Below are 24,451 nucleotides of genomic sequence, written 5' to 3' on the forward strand. Positions count from 1 at the left end.
CCCTCCACGTAGAGGTGATACAAGAATGGCCACCTTGTAAATGAGGTCAGGCTACGGAAAATATCCCTAGTGGGTCCAAAGGGCAGCTTCTGAAGAGCTAAAATAACCAGATTAAGACCCCATGGAGGAACAGTGGAGTGTGCAAAGTGAAAGGTGATGGAGACAACTTGTACAAAAGCCTTAAATAGTGAGTGAGATGCCAATGGCCTATGAAACAATACAGCCAAGGCTGACATTTCCCCTTTATTAGTGCTCAAAGCCATATGCTGATTCAGACCAGAGTGACTGACAGAAAGGCAGGATGAGTCCCTTGGAGTATTTCTAAGGAGAAATTTCCTTAACTTGCACCAAGCAAGACAGAATTTTATGAAGACTGATCATGTTCACTTGCCAGCTCTCCACTCCAGGGATTTGGCTGTGTATAGGGCCAGAATATACAGTTCTATCCATGAGAAAATCAAGCCTGCTTCCCATTATACATCTTTTTAGTGAAATGACTTCCTTGACTCCAGCACTAAGTTGAAAACCCCAAACCCCAGTGATAGTCTGGCCTTGGGGTCAGATGCTGACAAAATGGTGAAATGCAACAGACTGGAGAAAAAGTACACATATGGCATTGCCTCAAAGAGGCCATCCTTCCACCCCCAAAAAATCATGCAGCCACAAAGTGAGACAGAAGTTGGTCCAAGGGTAGGAAAATCTTGGACTGGATCATGTATAACAGGTCAAAGCACTCTAGTTTGTGAGAAGGTTCCATCAATGACTTTCATAGGCTGAGGATTAAACCAAAGCTTTGCAGAATTTGCATCGTCCACTGGATGTTAGCTGACAGGGAGAGGGAGGACTGATCCTTTACCGGGAGATCATCCAGGAATCCCACAACATGAATCCCCAGAACACAGAGCAGAGCTCAGACTGGGGCAAGCGCCTTTGTGAAAACCCGGAGGTACCAAGGACAAGCCAAAGTGATGAGAGACAAAGGGGTGATGCTGATCATCCATTGCAGAACTCAGATAGCATTGATGTGGAGGATAGATGGAAATGTACAAGTAGGCTTCCCAAATGTCTACTGAAGCAAAAAAATCAGAAGCAAGGAGGCAATTACTGGCCTGGCAGAACCCATGCAGAACCTCTGAACGCATTGAGAGTCTTTAGATCCAGAATGAGAAAAATTCCTCCATTTGGTTTCCAACTAGGGGTGGACTGACCATTTGGAAACTCGGGCACTGCCCAAGGGCCCGGGGTCAGTAGGGGGCCCCATGAGATGCCCCTGGTACCTTTTTCATAGGCTTTTTTGAGTTTGGGCAAGGACACAGGGGCCCAATGATCCCCTATTGCCCGGGGGCCCCATGAGTTGTCAGTCCGCCCCTGTTTCCAACTGTAAAGTGATGTGTGCAGAGGAGCTGCTGGACAACAGCAAGAAGATCCAACCGCCCTTGCTGCACAAGAGTCGCAGTGACTATGGTTCCGCAATGAATATAATCGGAATCAACAGAGTAAGGAAAGCTTCATAGGAAAAGGGAACTTCGCTAAGCTAACACTAGCAAACAACTGAGGCTCTCTGGGAGTGGGAGGTCTTATATAGGGGGATGTCCCTGTAGACTTTTCTTTTTTACCGGCGTCCAATCACCTGAAGGCAGATGCATAATACCCAGTGCAACAACTAAAGATCCCGTGTCCTGTACCATACGACTAACACCTTCCCATGCTAAGCATTGTTATACAAATGTTTTGTGAACTAGAAGTAGATATTGACAGTCACATGTACAGTATAGGAGACATCACATATTTCCAAAAACAGTCTTTATAAAAATAAATCTTACCTTTCTGGTATATGGGTCCAATAGTTATATTTTTCACATTATCATTGCCAACCGAGGAAGATCTCATAGCAGGACAACTCTAAAACCCCAAAAAAAGAGTCATCAAATTCTAACCCAGAAACAATAATAGAGATGTCACAAACATGTATTGTCAAATTCTGAGGGTTTCTACATCCCAGGAATGAGAACAATTCTTAATGTATTATCAGATCTTCCCAAAGAGCCCCGGGTGTTATATAAATGACAACATGTTTATACTGCAAATAAAACTCCTCATCTTATTGGAAATATCAGTTAATTATGTATATTGTTCAAGAATCTTTTTAAGGGGAACAAATGAATGCAATAAATATCATTATTATCAATTCATTGTTACAAATAGGAAATACTTTCAATTGTAATAAATACATAACATGCCGACTTATTATGAAGACATGAACTATTATATGATACAAAAATGATCAAACTGTCATGTAATAAACATTCCAAGAAATTTCAAATTAATAGTAAATGTATGTGCCATTGTCTTATATATATTATTTTTTATAAATATTAATTTTAATTGAATTTTCAGTTGAGATTTCCCTTTCCTAACATTGTTTTTCATTAGTTTATCAAAGAAACTGATAATATTTGCCACATAAAGACAAACCAACAGAAGAACTTAATCCAACTGACCAACCACAGTCACACATTATTATTATTATTATTAGTAGTAGTAGTGGAAGTAGTAGTAGTAGTAGTAGTCATGGTAGTAGTAGTAGTAGTTGTAGTAGTAGTAGTAGTATTAGTGGAAGTAGTAGTAGTAGTAGTGTTGGTAGTACTAGCAGTAGTGGTAGTGTTGGTAGTAGTAGTAGAAGTAGTAGTAGTAGTAGTAGTAGTAGTAGTGGAAGTAGTAGTAGTAGTAGTGGTGGTAGTAGTAGTGATGATAGTAGTAGTAGTAGTAGTGGAAGTAGTAGTAGTAGTAGTATTGGTAGTAGTATTGGTAGTAGTAGTGGTAGTAGTAGTAGTGGTAGTAGTAGTGATGATAGTAGTAGTAGTAGTAGTAGTAGTAGTAGTAGTAGTGCTAGTAGTAGTGATAGTAGTAGTAGTAGTAGTAGTAGTAGTAGTAGTGGTAGTGATAGTAGTAGTAGTAGTAGTAGTAGTAGTAGTGGTAGTAGTAGTGGTAGTAGTAGTAGTAGTAGTAGTATTTTAATATTAATATTGTTTCATAAAGCCGTCACACATTCTGTAATGCTGGACAAGGAGCTCTGAGCCAATCCCCTGCACCGGAGGAGCTTGCACTCTAATATTCCCGCCTCATTAGACATACAACACTTGCAGTTTAAAATGGAACATAAAGTGTTGTAAAGGCAGAAAGTTTTTGCATTATAGGCATGAAGGTAAAAAACCTTAAGTCTTCCCCTCCCCCCCATTGTGATCCAGCACTGTGCATGAGAGCATCAGATCTCCTAGGTCTCTCCCTCTTCATTGGCTGAGACACAGCAGCGGGAGACATTGGCTTCCGCTTCTTTCAATCTTAGCCAGTGAGGAGAGAGCGGGAGGCGGGGCAGAGACACGCTCTCTGTGTCTTATAGGCACTTGGAGGTGGAGTGGGAGTGAGCATGCTTGAATGCCTCCAGGGCAGGCAGGGGCCAGAAGCACTGGTGGGGGACCCGAGAAGAGGGGAATCAGGGCTGCTCTGTGCACAACCATTGCACAGGACAGGTAAGTATGATTTGTTTGTTATTTATATACTTTGTTAATATGTGAACCATTACAATCTAAATGTCACAAATAAACCATTGAGGACAGGCAGGATCTTTCATGCAGAATATAGATACAATGTCTCTGCATTACACTTCCCTTGCCTGCCTGTCCTCTCTATACACGGAGCTGTGCATGCGCTGCTCACTGCAGAAATGCAAAAGGCCGGATCACTGAACTCCCATTGTGTGTGGGAGTCACATCATCTTGGGCCAGCCAATTACATCATCCCTGGATTGATACCCAAAGACCACCAGGCTGATGATGTCAGTGCCCAGTGGGGAGCTCTGGGGGAACACAACACTGGAGAACAGGTAAGTAGAGTTCCGCTTTAAGTGGAGCCCAGTTAGCCTATCAGTATAGTAAAATCTTTAACCCGACAAAATAACATGCAAGTCCTTTCCAGTCTGATTTGTGATTCCCACCCTTCTACCACACTACACCTATAGAGGGCACCGCTCCTACTTTGTTCTTCAGATTTCAGGCTCCTGCTCCCATCTCTATCTCTAGCCTGCTCATTAGATAATCAACCATCATCATCTCTATGATATCTCATTGTCCAATTAGCAGGCAGGTGACAAAGAAAGTTACTGAAACAGGAAACAGTGGAGTTATATTTCTGGCTGTGCAGTGTGGCAGGGGTTCCTAAACCACAAGATTAGCCAAACAGATTCACAAAATTCCTTTTCAAAATAAACATTTCACATGTATCAGTTTTGACTTGGAATTCATCTGTTTTCCTGAATTCCCAACCTTAGAATACAGAAATGTACATTACCAATCAATACTCACAGCTGCGCAGTAGGAGTTGGAGGTGTCACACAAGCCGACCTGACAGTGTAAGTAAATCTGACTGAATCCTGCCAGGAATTTAAACACTTGAAGTGAAAAGCGACCTTTAAGGGACACTCCATTTTCCGCCATGGAGAGTGTTGGGTCATTCTTGTTGGGACATCTAAAAGTGATATCATCAGACAAGGATCAGAATATTTTCAACCATATCAATCTATAAAGGTGAGTTATTTCCATTCATTAATATTCTCTTTCCTGTAACAGTTTTCCTGATCTGAAAGGTCATTTTGGGGTTTTTTTCCACCATTGATTAGATTCTGACACCAATGCCTGACAGGTAAATTCTAGAATCAGTTTGGTGAGCAAACAGGAGGCCCATTCATTATGTAAAAAAAGACAAAATCATTTCCAACCTGTCCTTTCCCTTGTTTATGCTTTGAGTTTTAGACACAAATACAAAAAAAACAACTTGAAAAAAGTAACAAGACTTTAACAAAATCATGCAGCCAGTGTTAACCACCTGCCCTCCGAAAGATTTATGACCCGGCCATTTTTTTATATACAGCACTGCGTTACTTTACAAGACAATTGCGCGGTCATGCAAAGCTATACCCAAATAAAATTGATGTCATTTTGCCCACAAATAGAGCTTTCTTTTGGTATTCTTTGATCACCACTACGGTTTTTTTTTTGTTGTTTTTGTGTTATAATAAAAAAAAAAAACACAGTTTAAAAAAATATATATTTTTTTAATTGCTGCTATAAAACATATCTAATAAAAACATTGTTCTTAATAAATTTAGGCCAGAATGTATTCTGCTGCATAATTGTGGTAAAAAAATGCGAACAAGTGTATATTGATTGGTTTGCACAAAAGTTATGTCTACAAACTATGGGATATATACTGGAATTTTATTTTTAATTTTTTTATAATAGCAAGTGATCAGTGACTTATAGAAGGACAGAAATGCCCGTAGCGAATAGGGAAGAATGGAAATAGCGCAGGGCATACATGACTAGGCCCAGAGTGGTGTAGGGAATGGAAGGGGTTAAATTTAGCTCCAGGGGGTAAGGAATTGATTGGGAATTATATTATTGGCAGATGTGGAGTGTAGGAGGGGTCTGTGGTACCTTAGGGTGGGGGGTTCTGCGGAAGGGGTGTCAGTGGAGCAGGACGTGGCGAGGACCAGAGCTTCCCTCCCGCCCTCCCTGTTTTTGGTTAGGTATAGGGTCTTGTCCGGGGGCAGGTGAGTTAGACTGCGAAACATAACACGACCACAAGAACAAAATGGACACCAGTTGGCAGGGGGGTTTTTCCGTTGGTTCTTGGGCGGTTGTTGGTCTTTGGAGGCGGTTCTCATCTTGGAAGGTAATACAATGGTGTGGGACCCCATCCGTAGTATGGGGGGCCCGGTGGATATTCCCAGTTAACCAAGGTTTAACTGGAAGGTGGTGGTGCTGCACTGCGGACGGTATGGTTGTCTCCGAGCTGGTTGGTTGCGGCTGGAGGCCTAGTGTATAGGGTTGTCCGCAGGTGCATTTTGGATCGTTTGTGGGTGCCTTTGAAGACCAACAACAATTCTTTGGTTTTCCGTTAAGGAACGGTTGATGTATGTTAAAATGTGAAGTTGTTAATAAAAGGCCATGTTGGCCATTTACTCCAAATGGTGTCATGTTTTTTGTAAAGTTTAGTTGGTTAAGGGGGTGTGGAGGGGTATGGATAGGTAATGGTGGAAGTAGGAGTGGACAAGCCTATCTATGGTGCATTAGTCATGCAATATTGCATCAGACAATCGGACACTAACTGACACCTTGTGGGAACCAGTGACACGGATACAGTGATCAGTGCTGAAAAGATAGACTGACACTGTAGTAGTGACACCGGTGAGGAAGGTGCTAAACATCTAAGGCGATCAAAGAGTTAACTGTGTGCCTAGCTAGTGTTTCAGTGTAAACTGTGTGCTGCTTTTACTAAGGGAAGTGATTGATCTTATTCCCTGCTTTGCAAAGACACAGAATCCATCACTTCCCCTCTGTCAGAACAGAGCTCTGCCTTGTTTACATTGGCAGAGCTCTGATCTATTTCTCTGCCCAATAGTTGGCTGGTGCCAGTGGACATTCGCTGTACAGAACTCACAGATCAGTTTCTTCTGTGAGTACTCACAGCCAAAGTGGTACACCGGCGGCACCCGTGCTCGCCCCCTAGGCAGACGTGTGGAATCATGTATATGTATGTGGTTTTGCACAGGAGGGCTGCTCTGTAGCAGTTTATCTGCTATAGGGTGATCCTTAAGTGGTTAAGGTGCCTCAATGCTCCTTTCTTGTACAAGTGTATTGCAGATCCTATTACCAGCCTATGTGTGTTACCATCACTTGCTCCAATTGTGGATCCTTTGTATTTGTGATGTATGTATCTTAAAACTCTTAATAAAAACCTATTGAACATTAAAGTACTTTAGATTGTAAGGATTTTGATTGTCATCTTAGCAAGGGGTTTGCATACTTCCCCACCCATCACCCATGGGGGGTACAAAGCTGAATGTCTTCTGTTCTGGGTTTGTATCTGTTGTTTGTGAGTTTCTTTCTTTTCAACAATGTGTCCTCCTCCAAACTCTCACACAACATATAGAAGCCCAGCACCCCCGGCATTCAGCTCTGTACTCCCCGTGGGTGAAGGATGGGTAAGCATGCCAGTCCCTTGCTAAGATTATCATAAAAATTCTTAAAAATCTACAGAGCTTTTTTTAAAATAAGTCTCCCCACTACCCACATCAGTTCCTTTTAAATCTTCTGGCTTATCCAGGCAGCTTTATATTCCTCATAATCTTTGATTAGACTTTGCCTTGTAGTGCCGCGAGTCAAATCTAAAGAACACATTTTGCAAACTCCAGTCAGACTGAAACTACTACTTTCATAAGTAAAGTTTGGTAACATTTCCCACCCGTACCTACACTCTACTGTTCCTTCACTATCATTCTTCAACACTTCATCTACCCAATAGGAAAACCAACTGTTCCTCTGTATATTGTCACCCCAAGTATTGCTATCACATAAATCAAGTGAAGGGCAGGGAGAAGCATCCAACCATGTCCCCAATAAAATGACGGGGCTCCTGTGATCCTCATCACTCGGCTATATCTGAGGAATATGGGTTTTCCTGGGGTTTGTCCAATCCTGCAATGGAATATTCAGATTTTCCTACTTACAGATCTGATTGGGTGTTCTGTATTTATTTGGCAATGCTGGAAAAAGGATAAAATGACAAAGCTTACTATAGCTTGATACCAATAATATACAACACATGTAATGAACTTACTGGTTTATCAGGATATCATATCGGGGGCCGTAGGAGCTGTCGGCTGTTGGAGAGGCGTAGCAGTTTTTCATGACGAGCACAAATGGCGATGAAGCCGTGGCTCCGGTTACAATGACACCAACATATAGAATGGAGGAGGAGTCCAGCCACACCTCGGAGTCAGTATATGTGGTGGTGTAGCCGGAATCCTGGAACAGACCCATCGTAATTGTGAAATTTGCTGTTCCAGCGATGTTGATAGTGGCCCCGCTGTAACACAATATAGTCATTATTACAATAACAAGAAGCAAAAAATACAAAAACATGATGTGTTCATTTTTGGTCTCATATAGAAAAAGTGTCTTTGTTTTAGGATTTCTAAAGTAATTTTTGTGTATAACAGCAACATTAGACAAACATTTATTCCACTATGTAATAAATAAATAACTAAATAAATAAATAAAATCACATCCCACTTTCAGATTTGTAGCCAGACTGCCTTTATTCTATAAGGAGAATGCTCATAATGAAGATATTGAGGCTGATTTACTAAAGGAGTTGAGATATCTCACACAACAAATTGTGTGAATATTCACTTCTATTATTTAATTATGTGAAAATCAAAATCCCTTTTTAGTTTTTTCACATAATTGGATACATTTTCATAAAATATTAATATATGCACAGTACTAGCGAACGTAAATGTTTACACAGGGGGCTGTTTGTGCTGCAATTATTTGTGTATCTTTGTATACAAGATCCTATCTAGCTGGTAAGGGTCTTGGGTCATGACCAGAGCAGCCTACCACCTAGCTTAATTAAGACCATATACACTATATTGCCAAAAGTATTGGGCCAGCCCTCCCAATCATGTGATTCAGGTGTTCCCATCCCCTCCCAATCATGTGATTCAGGTGTTCCAATCCCCTCCATGGTCACAGGTGTATAAAATCAAGCCCCTAGGCATGCAGACTGCCTCTACAAACATTGGTGAAAGAATGGGTCGCTCTCAGGAGCTCAGTGACACCAAGCGTGGTCCCGTGATAGGTGGCCACCTGTGCAATAAGTCCATCCGTGACATTTCCTGGCTACTAAATATTCCACGCTCAACTGTTAGTGGGATTATAACAAAGTGGAAGCAACTGGGAACAGCCACTCAGCCACCAAGTGGTAGGCCACGTAAAATAACAGGGCGGGGTCAGAGCTAAAGAACTCAAAAACTTCATTTGGTCTTCAGGTGAGCCCAACAACAGTGCGTAGAGAGCTTCATGGAATGGGTTTCCATGGCCGAGCAGCTGCATCCAAGCCTTCCATCACTAAGTGCAATGCAAAGCGTTGAATGCAGTGGTGTAAAGCACACCGCCACTGGACTCTAGAGCAGTGAAGACGTGTTCTCTGGACTGACAAATCACATTTCTCTGGCAATCCGATGGACATGTCTGGATTTGGCGGTTGCCAGGAGAACAGTACTTGCCTGACTGCATTGTGACAAGTGTAGTTTAGTCGAGGGGGATTATGGTGTGGGGTTGATTTTCAGGGGTTGGGCTTGGCCCCCTAGTTCCAGTGAAGGGAACTCTTAAGGCATCAGCATACCAAGACATTTTGGACAATTTCATGCTCCCAACTTTGTGGGAAAAGTTTGGGGATGGCCCCTTCCTGTTCCAACATGACTGCGCACCAGTGCATAAAACAAGGTCCATAAAGACATGTAGGAGAGAGTTTGGGGTGGAGGAACTTGACTGGCCTGCATAGAGTCCTGATCTCAACTCGATAGATCATTTTTGGGATGAATTAGAGCGGAGAATGCAAGCCAGGCCTCCTCCCCCGACATCAGTGCCAGACCTGACAAATGTGCTTCTGGAAGAATGGTCCAACCTTCCCATAGACACCCTCCTAAACCTTGTGGGGGGCCTTCCCAGAAGAGTTGAAGCTGTTATAGCTGCAAAGGGCGGAGCCAACTCAATATTGAACCCTACGGACTAATACTGGGAGGCCATTAAAGTTTATGTGCGTGGAAAGTCATGTCCAAATAGTTTTGGCAATATAGTGTGTATGCTGAACATTATAGGTCTTTGTAGAGCCCCTTCATTCCTCAGCTCCTCTTTCACATGATCGTTGAGAATAAAGTGGAAGGAAATGAATATGGTCTGTATCAGAAGAGGACAAGGTTAGGCAGTTATTGAACGTTTAATAGTCAGGGCTTAAAGCTGAACAAATAATTTATAATTTATACATAGAGGATTAAAGGCAAACCATTTAAAAGCATATTTGATGTATAAAATAGAACCTGATGTATAAATCATCAAAGAAATACATTTCTACAGGACTGGACACCAATTAGTTCAGCAGGGTACTTGGTCCATGCCAGGACATACACTGTGCTTGTCATAGATAAGCATGGAGAAAATGGAAGTCCATCACCGACACACTTTGGAATAAAATAGTTACAGACTTTAATTTTTATCTATCAAGTCAATAAAAGAATCCAAAGTATAAAAAGAATAACCTGTTTCTGCCCCTTCTGTGCCTTAGTTGTAATAATTATTATGACTAATGCCCGGAAGGGGCAGAAACACGTTAATCTTTTTATATTATGGATTTTTTATTGACTTGATGGATATCAAATAAAGTCTGTAACTGTTTTACTCCAAACTGTGTTGGTGCCGGACTTCCATTTTCTCCATTCAGCACTACACCTGTATCTAGGAAAGGTACCAAGGAAAGTGACTCACGCTACGTAGCTGCTGATAGCGGTTAGAAGGTTGATCTCCATGTCTGATGGATAAGAGCAATGGAAGTCAATGGGGTACTCATCTCTTACAATCACTCCGTCAGATTTTGGTGTCAGGTATACGGTGTTTGTATATGTGATATCAGTTCCATTGTTCTGAAAATAACATTTACAGTAAAAGTTAAAGAATTAAACAACAATTCCAGGCAAAAATATATATGACTTATTGTATGTTATTGTCATGTAGTCATGTTTCCGGCTCATTTCCTCTGCAGTCTGACGCACGCTGTGAGCTGCCATTTTAATCAAAGCAAGGCAACAAAATGAGTCAGAACACCAATAAAGTGACCAATGATTGGTTTACTGATCGCTCTCTGTCTGTCCCTGTTGTATCCTCCACCATAGAGATCATCCATAGAGAACACCTGGACTGAGTCAGCTTTTACTGCTCATTCGGGCCTCCTGTTCTTCAAGGGGGAATCCAGGGCTCAGTTACATTGTTACAGCTGCTGACCCCAATCTGTTCTACACATTTGTGATTTACAAATCATTTTATTGATTCTGATTGGAAAGCCGACAAGTCTGCTAGAAGATACTCAGCATCAAACCTTCTCACCGTGCATTCAGATCCATCAATTGAGGATTTTCACCAGTATGTAGCCTTTGATTGGACAGAGAATGGGAAGAAGGGATGATGGGTAGGTGAATATCCCGGGTTTACTTGCTTTATCTAAATCCCCCCTTAGTGGTTTTCTGCTGTCAGATCACTACAGGAAATCTGCTGTATATTTGAAATATATGAGGTAAATTTTTTACTTTTATTAAATTCTGTTCATATTGTCAGGTGAAATACAGATAAGATAATGTATGATTCAATATCCAATGCATTAAAATGATTTAATTGGACTTCCGGTTCCGGCGCCGGATGCTGTAAACGCGGGACCCGCGGCTCCCGGGATCCCGGCTATACAAATCCCGCTAACTGCCTCCGGGTCCCCGCTCTACAGCCCTCGGGTGTCCCTTACCTTCTGGCAGTGGCCCCAGCATGGAGCGGTACCTTCTGCCGGCGCAGTCCGGCCACGAGTCGGCGGCTAGAGCGGAGGGGTGCGGCTCTCCCCCTCCTGCAGCCAAGATGGCCGACGATGCCTGTCACGCTATGGACACAGGCAAGGAGCGACATCACACTGTGGGAGCAGGTACAATGGAATCTCCCTCCAACCTCCTCACTGCCTCTCCACTCCCTTTAGGCACTGACTGCCTTAATGAGCAGTATAATATGATTGCACAGGCAGTGTCCTCTATATTGCTCCCTAATATCACTCAGGCTGTAGATAGAGCTGTCACAATGGGCATGGAACAGCTGAGAAAGGATTTATGTGATCATTCTAAACGATTGACTGAGGCTGAGCAGCGTTTATCTGATTTAGAAGATGAAGTCCATTCCATGCAAGCGGGTACATCACAATCCAATAGTATACAGCAAAGTATTTTGGATAAAATCGAAGATTTGGAAAATCGATCACGTAGGAATAACCTACGCATTGTAGGTCTTCCAGAATCTTTTAATACTGGATCTCTCCCCGATTTATGCTCAACACGGATCCCGGCGGCATTAGGCCTATCCTCCTCCTGCCAGGTCGAGAGAGCTCACCGCCTGGGGCCTCCGTCTACCGAGCGCCGAACGCCTCGCTCAGTGATTGTCCGCTATCTCAATTATGCTGACCGCGTGGCGATCCTCACCTCTTTCCGTAACTCACGCTCTTTGCAGATTGAGGGTCACAAATTACTGCTATTTGCGGACTACTCGCAGGAAGTGTCGCGTAAACGGAAAGCATTCCAACAAGTATGTGGCACTCTTTATCAGAAAGGAATAAAGTTCACATTGGCGTATCCGGCCACGTTACGGTTCACTGCACCATCTGGGGTCTCTAAATCTTTTGTCCATCCTGAAGAAGCCCACCAATATATCCGAGATCACCTAGCCGAAGGGGATCCGGCATCACAGCCAGCGGGTAGAAATTTTGGGCCCAGAGATCAACGCAGTCCCCGCAAAGACCCACCTAAACGTCAACGCATCATTCCATCGTCCTCTAAAGCTCGTCCGCCTTGAAGGTCTAGGAGGCCATTGGTCTCTACATTAAAGCTTCAAGCTTTTCTCTTGATTCGATTGGCTCTGATGAAAGAGCTTTCTATTGGTATTCTTATTTTTGAATGGTATTTTTTTTTTTTTGAATACTGACAGCTCACACGTTCTACAGTCTGAGTCTGTTCGATTGTTCAGCGCTAGATGTTCTATGTATTATTTGTTTGGCACAAGGCCTTTGCATTGTCGCCTACTTCAATGTCATGTTTTATTTACATATATGCCTGAATTTTACTTCTTCCTGCCTGCATTTGCCTTGCTCCATACATCAGCGGTGCTGCGGGGGAGGGGTGCTGGAGCCGCTGTCGGGAGTTCATTTGAGGGACGCCCTCACGTATCCTTAGCAATTATAACTTGGTCCCTGGGGCAGGCTCCTCTCACTGCTACTCCCGGTCACGCTGATGTTGGTGGATACAGCATGCGGAATGACGTGAAGTCCTTTATACTGTTGTGGTATATTATATGTTTGGTATTTTTGTTGGGCTCTGCTAGGGCCCCTGCTCTTGTCTTCGCTTTCTCTCCTCTTTTTTCTCTCCAATTTCACTTTCTCTTCTTTGGAGATCTCCGTCGTCTTCTGAGACCAGATTTACACCACCCACGTCCGCCTAATGAAGCAGCGCTAATTGTTTCTACATCTCTAATTGGTAAGTCCCGTATCTTCTTATCACATACCTTATCCCAGCTAGAATGACACGTATTTTTTCCTGGAATGTTAAAGGCCTCAGATCCCCTCACAAGCGCATGGCAGTACTAAGACATTTGCGGCGCTTACGCGCGGATATAGCTCTACTCCAAGAGACTCATCTTACACAGCCTGACTTTGTTCGTATGCGAAAACTCTGGGTGTGTCACGTCTTCGGCTCCTCCTCCCTTAATAATAAAGCAGGAGTACTTATTCTTATTCACAAGAGACTTAATCCTGAATTGGTCTCTGTGGACGCAAATGCCGAAGGCCGTTTCATAGCAGCACATGTCAAAATAGGACCCCAAGAGTTGGTCCTTGCCAATATATATGCTCCTAACTCCCCGACGAGGCAGGTTTTTCAGGGCCTGTCTTCACGGCTGGCACCCTATATCCACAAGCCGCTTGTCATGGGAGGTGATTTTAATTCTGTTATGCAGGAGCAGGAGGATAAATCGCAGAGTGTTGACCGAGACTCTCGCTCTACTCAGCCTCCCCGTCCAACGCCCACTTTACTTGGCAATTTTGTTGAAGCTATGCAATTTACTGATATATGGCGCTTGACTCACCCAGATGGTAGAGATTATACTTTCTATTCTCCCGTTCACCACTCTTTATCTCGAATCGATTATATTTTTTGCAACCCCACAACGTTGCAACATGTTGTATCATCTACTATACATGACATAGCCATATCGGATCACTCTCCAATTTCTATCATGATAAATTTCTTAGATCCTACACCGCACCCTAGGATATGGCGTTTCCCCTCATTTTTGGCAAATAATCAGGAGCTTTCCCGGCAGCTACAAGACACCTGGGCAGATTTCCAATCTACTAATGCGGCTCATGTTTCTAATCCAAATTTATTTTGGGATACGGGGAAGGCGGTATTACGCGGTAAAATTATTGCTTTTACGTCCGCATATAAAAAAAGAATTTTGCACCATTTCACGGAGGCTAGTAACCTTCTTAGACTGACTCAGCGGCAGGATGACGGACTCAAATACGCAGGACAATAGGACAGCTTGGGCGGACGCTAAGAACCAGTTCAACACTTGGGCGGCAGCACAGGAAACACTTCATCACTCATACCTTGACCTACAGTATCACAGGTTTGGTAACAAACCAGGAAAATTTTTGGCGCGCATGTGTAGGAAGCCTTTTACCCCCACACAATTCACCTCTTTAAAGGATTCTCAGGGGATACTTAAACAATCATCGGAAGAGATTATATCTATTCTGGAAAGTTTTTACGCAAATTTATATGGGCCGGACCCTATAGACCAGGCACGGGCGCACTCCTTTCTTGACAGCGTACATCTACCACAAATTGATCCAATAGCACTGCAATCTTTAAATGCCCCGATATCGCAGGCGGATATTTGTTTAGCTATTAGTTCCTTAGCCAATGGTAAAGCTCCAGGCCCGGACGGGTACACTTCTGAATTTTATAAACTTATGGATAAAACTCTCTCTCCTACTCTACAGCTGGTATATCAGTCTATTCAGGAGAGCGGGGTATATCTGCCATCAGCTTCGCAGGCCCACATTAAATTAATAGCCAAAAAAGGCAAGGACCCCTCGGACCCTGGTTCTTATCGACCGATTTCTCTCCTTAATCTAGATGCAAAGATTCTCTCCAAAATAGTAGCTAATCGTTTGGCCATCATTTTGCCCACCCTTATTCATCCTTCTCAAGCTGGCTTTATAAAGGGGCGCTCGGCCACCTCAAATATTCGCAAAGTGCTCACAGTTTTACATCAGGCTAAACATAACCCATTACAGGATCTAGCGATTGTTTCCCTCGACGCTGAAAAAGCGTTTGACAATGTAAGTTTTCAATGGCTTTATTCGGTCCTCACTAAATTTGGCTTTTCCGGACCGTTCACGCGTTTAATTCAGGCTATGTATTCCGCCCCGACGGCGCAGGTAGTGGCGGCGGGGAAAATATCCAATCCCATTCCATTACATAAGGGTACAAGACAAGGCTGCCCATTGTCCCCCCTGCTTTTCAACTTAGCTTTAGAACCCTTAGCCCGCTTCCTGTTGTTTCAATCACGACTCCATGGCATTCAAATTGCCCAACAGGATCTTCGTTTAGCTTTATTTGCGGACGACATACTAATATTCACCTCCAACCCGACTCTAGACTTACCGTACATTCAATCCGTTTTCGCAGATTTTCGATGCTGCTCGGGCCTCCGTATTAATTTTGCGAAAAGTGAGGTTCTGCCGTTGTATCACGCTCGACTCCCTGAGTGGGCTGGCGACTCACTCTTTAAAATTAATACGAACCATATCACTTATCTAGGTATTAAAATTGGGAAATTGGCCTCGTCCCTTTATTCTCTGAACTATTCACCAGTAATTCAAAAAATTTTAGGGGAATTGGAAATGTGGAAAGAACTGCCATTATCACTTATGGGTAGAGTCCATCTCTTCAAGATGACGAGATTTCCGAAGCTTCTGTATCCTCTTCAAACTATCCCTCTCCTGCTCAAACATGCGGATATAGTCAGGCTGAATAAAGCGATTTCTAGTTTCTTATGGAGGGGGCGCCGTCCGCGAATAGCTATACATAAGTTGTTTCTTCCTAGATGTGAGGGTGGTCTGGGCCTTCCTAACATTAGGCTTTACAATCTATCTTGTATTTTACGGGTGTGTGTAGATTGGATCTCCCGTTCGTCCGTGTTTTCTAATTACCGACTCGAATCTGCCATGGTGAGCCCATATGATCTGTCGGCCCTCCTACATTCTAATTCTGCCTCACTTCCTCCGCATCTTCAACACAATCCACTCATACGGGACACCCTCTTCACATGGAGGGAGGTCAGACGTAGACTAGGAGTTTCTCCCTGGCTGTCTCGATATCTTCCTATTCATCACAATCCTTCCTTTTCTGTCTCTCAACAGTATGCAGCTTATGAAAAGTGGTATGACCAGGGTCTTAGATTTGTAAGTCAGTTGTATGACTCAGCATCAGGATCCCCCCTTCCGTTCCAACAAATTCTCAGCGCGTTTGACTTACCTTCACATCATTTTTTGTATATTTTGCAAGTTAGGAATTATGTGAATTCCATAGTACAAAATAAGTCTTCTCGCTTTTGTTCTACTATGATAGAAGTCCTTGTAAGGAATCAAAAATACAACATATCCAATATCTATGGTCAACTATCTATGCACTATGCAAAACCGCTGGATTCTTATACTTCCATCAAAACGTGGATACGAGACTTTGACAATGCCTTCACCGCGGAGCAATTGCTCACAGGTTTTAATACTACCTGTGCGTTCAATACGAACAAATTTTGGAGGGAGCAGCAATTCAAAATTATGCACCATGCATATATGCCTTGCCTGTACTCCCGAGCAGACTCATTGATCTCTACATGCCCGCTCTGTGGTTCATATAAACCGTCACTTCATCACAGATTCTGGAATTGTCCACGGGTCTGTATCTTTTGGAACCAACTTTTGAACTTTGTGCTTTTCGTCACTACTCTCCAGTTACCTAGGGACCCGCTGCTTCTTCTCTTTGGCAATCTGGAAATATCAGTGTCTGCTGCCTCACACTGCAATCTTGCTTTGTTCAGAGCAACCAAACCTTGGCTATCCATTTGCTTGATGGCGGCGAGAAGGTCTATTTTGAAAAAATGGGTCTCCAACTGTCCACCTACCATCTCAGACGTCAAATTGGAACTCAACTTTCTACTTCGATTGGATCGGCTTGGTCTGCATATAGCTCCTTCTACAACAGGAGTGGAAAAGTTCAACCGCAAGTGGGGTCAATATGTTTCAAAAGTTCTCCCAAGTCCTGAGCCCCAGCACCCTTCTCATGGTTCTCTAAGCTAGATTTAAGCTAGTTTCCAGGGTATTCCTGATGCATGGTGTTTCTATTGCTCAAGGGGTCAAATGATTGCAACATTATAAATGCTGTGTACCTCTCAGAAATCTCTTTTGTTCTCGCTTTGCTCCACTCCCACTTCGCCAATCTGGCTTATTAATCTCTCTCTCATTTTCCTGGCGGACCTACTGTATATGAAGTGGTCCCCTACTAGCACATCTTTATACATACTGATGCGCTGCTTCTCACTATACTTTAATATCTCATTATACTTTACTATCTTATTACTTTATCAGTCTATTACTTTTTTATCCTAATCTCTTTATCCTGGCTTGTTTTCATGGTCCTCTGGCCTCAGACTTTTGGTACATAACTTCTTGTACTCCAGTTCTCCTTTTTTTTCTTTCCCTTTTGGCATATTCTTTATATGCTGGCTTTTCCAACTCCCTGGTCTTATGTCCCTACTGCTCTATCTCTATCCTATATTTTTACTTTCTTTTTTCCTTTTTTAATCTCATGCACGATGACCTCCCTATCGGTCGATATGACAAATGGTTAACATTGCTCACGTCGCTTATTCTTTTGCTTTACGTATGTTTATATATATATATGTGATTTTTCGAAATCCTGCATACTTTAACTTCAAGCCCTTGTACCCTGACATATTACATGTGCTATATTTTCCCATAGATACTCTTCATTCCAAACTTCTCCATTCCCTCTCGGATTCTTTCGGGGCTTCTGTAATATGTTTATGAGTAAATTGTTATCCTGGAATTTATTCATCTGTTTTGGCATGTTGCCACGCTATGAATACTGACAAACCTCATCGTTGGTTATTTTGTGTGTACAATAAAACCCAATAAAGCTTCTTTTAAAAAAAAAAAAAATGATTTAATTACATCATTCATAATCATGAGGCGATTAAAAAAGTAACATAAAAGTAGCATACCCATTCATGTACTTAGTGTGAATAGTAACAGGTCCATTCCATGTCCTCATGTCACTTTCTCAAGTCCATTGGTAAAGAAGTCCAGTGAAAAAAAAAATATGAACTGACTTCTGTATGAATGATCTGTACATTGAACACAACTTATTGAATGCACTTAGAGAAGGTGATATAATGATATGGTGATGACCAAAACTGGACATTTGTTTATAAAGATCAAAGGCCCATTCACTGGTAATGGGGAGCGGGAAGCCTTGGATTAAATAAATGGGGACAATGGTAATGCAAAGATTTCATGAATACAACATCAGATAACATGGCAGTGGACATCTACGTACCCCAATGAATCCCCCACATCTACCATCTGATGGCCGTGTGATGAAAGTGATGTAACTTTTATTACTTCTTTCAATGATTCCTCGACAGTAATTGTCGTTCAGATGAAAGGCTGAGGTGTTGTATCCCCACTGCTCCAGGAGACATTTGCTGAACCTCACTTCTATGTTCTCCAGGCCACAGGTGACTTGTGGTTTACGATCATCTACAAATGTAGAATGAAAACCCATATTGATATACAGGATATTGTAAATATAATATACTGGAAGGTCTTTGTCATCCACCTGACTCATCTGCTTCACTCACAATGGATTGCTTAAAGCATAAGTTCACCTTTAGGAACATGTTACAACTGTTTTGATGGTGGAACAAGTTCCCACTCCTTGTCAGGAATGGACTCACCACTGGTGGTGGGACTCACCTGCTGTGTGGTCTGCAGTACCAGGGCTGGCCAGCGGGTGCTCTCAGCAATCGAGTCATCACCTGAGACTGATTGCAGGAGGTGTATTTAAGGAGTAGCCAGGTCTGCAGTCAGGGCCTTGGTGTATGTTTCCCATGAGCCCCTGTACCTGCATCCTGTCTGCTTCCTGCCTGATCCTGATTCTGCTTTGATCCTGACTCTGAACGAACTCTGCCTGTCCTGACCTCGGCTAGTCCTGACCACTCTTCTGCTCGCTCCTGGTACCCTGTTTGCCCGTTTGCTACCGACCTGGCCTGCCCGACTACGTTTGATTTGTATATATGGTTATCTGTTGGAGGTTGGGTTGTTTGCACTGTGTTATGTTTACCTTGCACTGCGTTTGTGTTGTTTAGTCTTTAATAAATTGTCTTGTTTACTCTATACCTGAAGCCTGTGTTTCCCTGTGTCAGTCCACACACCTCTGGTCATACCTGGAGCCCTGACACTCCTGCGGCCTCTGCCTGATCCACACCCTCCCTGCGACAGCAAGCCAAGATCTTGTCCCCACACTCGCTGTCACCATTTGAAAAAAAAAATAACACAGCCATGTGGAGCTCCACCCACCAAGCCGCTTCATTCATTCATAGAGTTCTGTGAGTGGAAGAACTACAACTACTGTCAACTGTTATGCCTGACGGCTTGTAATTCTCAATGAACTACTCTGGAGCTGGTGAGCACTCTAGGTAGTTCATTGATCCTTCCTGTCACTCAGTTACTGCCCGCCAGTATGATGTATGGGCAGACAGTATAGTGGGAGAGTCTGCAGGATCCAGGCATTGCACCCACAATCTGATCATCACGGTTGCAATGCCTTACAGGCTGAAATGTGAAGAAAAAATACATGTACATGTTTTTTACCTGCAAATGTGTTGACTACATTTAGTAACTGAATGAATGGAGTGTTGGGTTTGTATTTCTTTAAAAAGACCCTTTGACTGTACACTGAAGTGAAGGGTAGAAACTTATTAACTCCCCTATTCTAGCAGGAAAGTAACATGTGGAACACCTTTTTGCAAATCCATCCTCCTAGGATACCAGTACTGCAAATGGTCTCCAATAACACAAAAACTGCTTTGTTTTTTTTTTTTAAAGGAGATGGCTACTTTATATGAAGATTTCCTCTAGAAGAACCTTCTCAGAGCTGAAAGACATGCAGGCAGGGCTATTCAGCCATGGCCATAGTATCCAGTATCTTTGGGTAGAGGGGACATGCACATTCCCAATTTTTAATTCATAACTCTATCAATCTGAAAAGTGGAAACATCAAGTTTTTAAATTAATCTGAACCTGGTAACAATGCTGCTAGAGTGCAGGCAGAGGACATGGAAGAACATGTGTTATACCTCAAACTGGACTCAACACCCTGGATTTATAGAGGATCTGCCCAAGCCACCACTAAGCTCCAGCCCCTCCTAATACTATGCCCCACCCCTTATTATTCAAGTTTAAAAGGACACGGACTTTATTGGCTAATAAGAATTTGGCATTTAGAAGAAGAATGGCCGGGGGAGTGGCTTAGAACAAAGAAGGGACATGAATCAGTGCTGATTTGGACAGAAAGCGATGTTCTCAGTACAGCCTGAACCTGGAATCTAATGGGCTCACCAAAGACACAGAAACTGATAGAAGAAAGGAGATGGAACTTTAACAATATTAGACCATTATAAGTCAGAACATGTTTATTTTAAAACAGCATTTTTAACATTATTTGTCAAAATCAGGAAGTGTGTCTAATCATCCTACCAAAGACACCAGACTAGTACAGGCTACTATGAAGTTTTCTTCCATAATCTCTTCAATTTTATTGCACTTATCAAATATCAGTATCTTTAAAGGATATGTTCACCTTTGGGAACGTATTTCATGTTCCACCAGCTATTGTTCCCATAGCCACAGCCGCTGCCCTCCGCCCCCCTCCCTTCGACAGATAATACGGGGAGATGTTCCCCCATACTATCTCTCAGATTTGACAACAGAGTGGTGATGTGGGGCTCTGCCCACACGTCATTCATCCACAGACTTCCATGAATGAATGAACTACAAGTCCCAACAGCCTTAGTGGCTGTGTGCTTGTAGTGCTCACTGAACGACCACGGCGCTGTGGAGTTCTATGGTAGTTCATTGATTTGTCCTGTCAGTATATCTTCTTGTTCGTACATCCCATACACTGTGTACACCCTGTAATCCTGTACTCCCCGTACACCCCCTACATCCTGTACATTCTGTACACCCCATACACCCTATACACCCCTTACATCATGTAAACCCGTACACCCCATACACCCCATACACCCCATACATCTCATACATCCCATACACCCCGTACATCCCGTATACCCCATACACCCCATACATCCCATACACCCCGTACATCCCATACACCCCATACACCCCATACATCCCATACACCCCATACACCCCATACATCCCATACACCCCCTACATCCTGTACATTCTGTACACCCCATACACCCTATACACCCCTTACATCATGTAAACCCGTACACCCCATACATCATGTAAACCCATACACCCCATATACCTCATACACCCCATACATCCCATACATCCCGTACATCCCCTGTACCCCATACACCCCATACATCCCATACACCCCATACATCCCTTACACCCGTAATCCTGTACTCCCCGTACACCCCCTAGATCTTGTACATTCTGTACACCCCGTACACTCTATACAGCCCTTACATCATGTAAACCCGTACACCCCATACACCCCGTACATCCCATATACCCCATACACCCCGTACATCCCATACACCCGTACATCCCATACACCCCATACATCCCATACACCCCGTACATCCCATACATCCCATATATCTCGTACATCCCATGCACCCCGTACATCCCATACACCCCGTACATCCCATATACCCCATACATCCCATACACCCCGTATATCCCATACACCCCGTACATCCCATACATCTCATACACCCTGTACATCCCATACACCCCATACATCCCATACACCCCATACATCCCATACATCCCATACACCCCGTACATCCCATACACCCCATACATCCCATACATCCCATACATCTCTTACATCCCATACATCCCGTACATCCCGTATACCCCATACACCCCATACACTTTGAACATCCCATACACCCCGTACATCCCATACACCCCGTACATCCTATACATCTCATACACCCCATACAGCCCGTACATCCCATACACCCCGTACATCCCATACACCCCGTACATCCTATCCATCTCATACACCCCATACAGCCCGTACATCCCATACACCCCGTACATCCTATACATCCCATACACCCCGTACATCCCATACACCCCGTACATCCTATACATCCCATACACCCCATACAGCCCGTACATCCTGTACAGCCAAGCAGATATTCTGACAGGTCTGCAGGAGACCTGCATTGCATCAGCGATCTACTGATCGCTGGTACAATGCTTTCCAGGCTCTTGTAGACAAAAATAATAAATGCACATTTTTTTACCTGCAAAAAATGTGCGTTTAATATTTTGGTCTAAAAAGGTGATCCTTTAAAGTTGAATAATAACCTATTTGTAAATAAAATTTATCACGTATCAATATAAGTGATTCAAAAAGAATGTAAACCTAAAGTGTTCAGAAAAAAAAATGTAATCATTGCTATATCAAACAACATGAAGCAATGATTAAAATAGTGAATAAAAAAAGTCCACAGTGAAACAATCTTCAGTGAATTCTTCACTTGAAAGAACAATGGTGTCTCCATCCTTTAAATCCACCACCAAGATCATGTGCAACACCACAAGTGTCCTTTAACCAGCACCACTAGGAACTCACCAGATATTAAGCTGCAGTTATCCATACAGCTGATCACACATATATACAGATGATGACATCACTCCTCCGAAGTAACCAAAATGAAATCTTCCTCCACAGTAGGGATTACTCCAAGCATTCTAAGGCACTACGTGTGAAGAGCCACTCATAACCACAAAGAGAAAGCTCGTATAGTGTGGTATTTTACCAAAAAAGGGCAATAAAGCTCACTTTAAATAAAAACTAATCTAAATCACACAATATTCCAATTCAGCAGTGATAAAACTACAATAGTTTTGCTCCAGTAGCAATCAAACAATAAAAATTGCTCAACAAACATTTACAAAAATGTCCGTCAGTTGCAGAAGCAAAAGCAGTGGCATGACGTCGGCACATAGTTCTGTCCCAATGTGTTCCGTGTGAAGGAACATCCTCAGGGGATTTCCACATAGTACCTTAGCATGCTTGGGGTGATCCCTACTGTGGAGGGAGATTGTGTTTTGTCTACTTTGGAAGAGTGAAGTCATCATCTCTGTATATGTGTGATTGGCTGCATGGATAACTGCAGCTTAATATCTGGTGAGCTCCTTTCTTTCCTTTAAATAGAAATCCTCATGTTTTATAACCTACAGTACCTTCTAGATTTCCTTGTTGTATTCCATCTTTACAGTAACAGCCAGGAACTCCGTCCACAATTCTACATTCCTCATCCGGAGCGCAGTCCACCCCTGAGCAGCTATATTTGGATTCTGGAAATGAAGGAACACAAAGAATGGTTTATAAACTGAAGAAAAGACAGCACATAAGTATCATACATACACATACTGTATATATAGATGGATATATTGTTTTACACATGAAGACAACACACTGAATGATGCTTTGTGTCAGTACTTACCTGTACAATAGGCGAAGTTGCAGCCTGGTGTACTCTGTAGCTTATACACATAAAATCCTCCTGGACACATTTTCACAGAAATATTGAAAGGTTTTGTACAGCATCCCTCATACGTGTTGGAACAAGCTACACGATTAACAACGCCGTCACTGCTTGTAGGGTGGGAGCCGTTCATCCAAATGGGGACAACAGTACCACAGCTAAATTGTGGTACGCAGTGCTCAGGGATTTGCTGGTTATATTCTCCTTTAAACCGATACCAGCCAGACAGGCCATAGTCACAATTATACCAATACCACCAATAATACCAGTAATTACTATAATCATATGTATTAGAAGTGCTGCGCCAGGGGTCATTAAGTTCGGTGTAGCTGGAGCAAGGTTCAATACAGGAATAGGATCCACTGTACTTAACACAGTCTTCATTAGAGCCACATGGAGTTCCTTGTTGGCATTCATTGACTTCACAGTGTCTTCCATCTCCATAATATCCATAGGAACAAGCACAGGTGTAGGATCCATAATAATAATTTGTACATGTAGCTACTGGATCACAGTCATTCAGAGATCTGTCCGCACACTCATCAATATCTACACAGCCAACTCCTTCTTTATATTCAAACCCGGAGTAACAGTTACAGGTGTAAGATCCAACAGTGTTCACACAGTAACCACTACCATAATAATAACAATCGTTGGTGTAATAATCCTGACATTCATCTATATCAGTACAAGATGTTCCGTCTCCAGCATATCCCACTTTACATGTGCACTCCCCGTATCCTCCAAACTCTGAACAAGTGGCATCTGGGTGGCAATCAGAATCAGAACAAGTTCCTAGAAAAGTGAAAAAAAAAGTGCTTTCTTGGGTAGGTGGGTTTATACAAAATAAAAAATAAAACAAATAAACAAAAAAATATATGTAATAGTATATA

General features: G+C 42.8%; 1 protein-coding gene across 2 annotated transcripts in view; it reads right to left on the bottom strand.

The window, feature by feature from the left end:
* Nucleotides 1-24,451, bottom strand: part of LOC149470713 (uromodulin-like) — a 63,174-nt gene that overhangs the window by 9,599 nt on the left and 29,124 nt on the right. For both annotated transcript variants that reach the window (XM_089661641.1, XM_089661639.1), the window contains 7 exons: nucleotides 23,517-24,353; nucleotides 23,254-23,367; nucleotides 18,347-18,549; nucleotides 10,389-10,543; nucleotides 7,678-7,926; nucleotides 4,362-4,524; nucleotides 1,824-1,902 (listed from right to left, as the gene is read on the bottom strand). In XM_089661641.1, coding sequence (XP_089517767.1) covers nucleotides 1,824-1,902; nucleotides 4,362-4,524; nucleotides 7,678-7,926; nucleotides 10,389-10,543; nucleotides 18,347-18,549; nucleotides 23,254-23,367; nucleotides 23,517-24,353 — 1,800 coding nt within the window. The remainder of the gene's footprint in view (nucleotides 1-1,823; nucleotides 1,903-4,361; nucleotides 4,525-7,677; nucleotides 7,927-10,388; nucleotides 10,544-18,346; nucleotides 18,550-23,253; nucleotides 23,368-23,516; nucleotides 24,354-24,451) is intronic.

The sequence above is a fragment of the Staurois parvus genome, unplaced genomic scaffold (genome assembly GCF_062004578.1).
Source record: "Staurois parvus isolate SC_StPar_1 unplaced genomic scaffold, SC_StPar_1.0 ptg000034l, whole genome shotgun sequence".
In the NCBI taxonomy this organism is placed as follows: Eukaryota; Metazoa; Chordata; class Amphibia; order Anura; family Ranidae; genus Staurois; species Staurois parvus.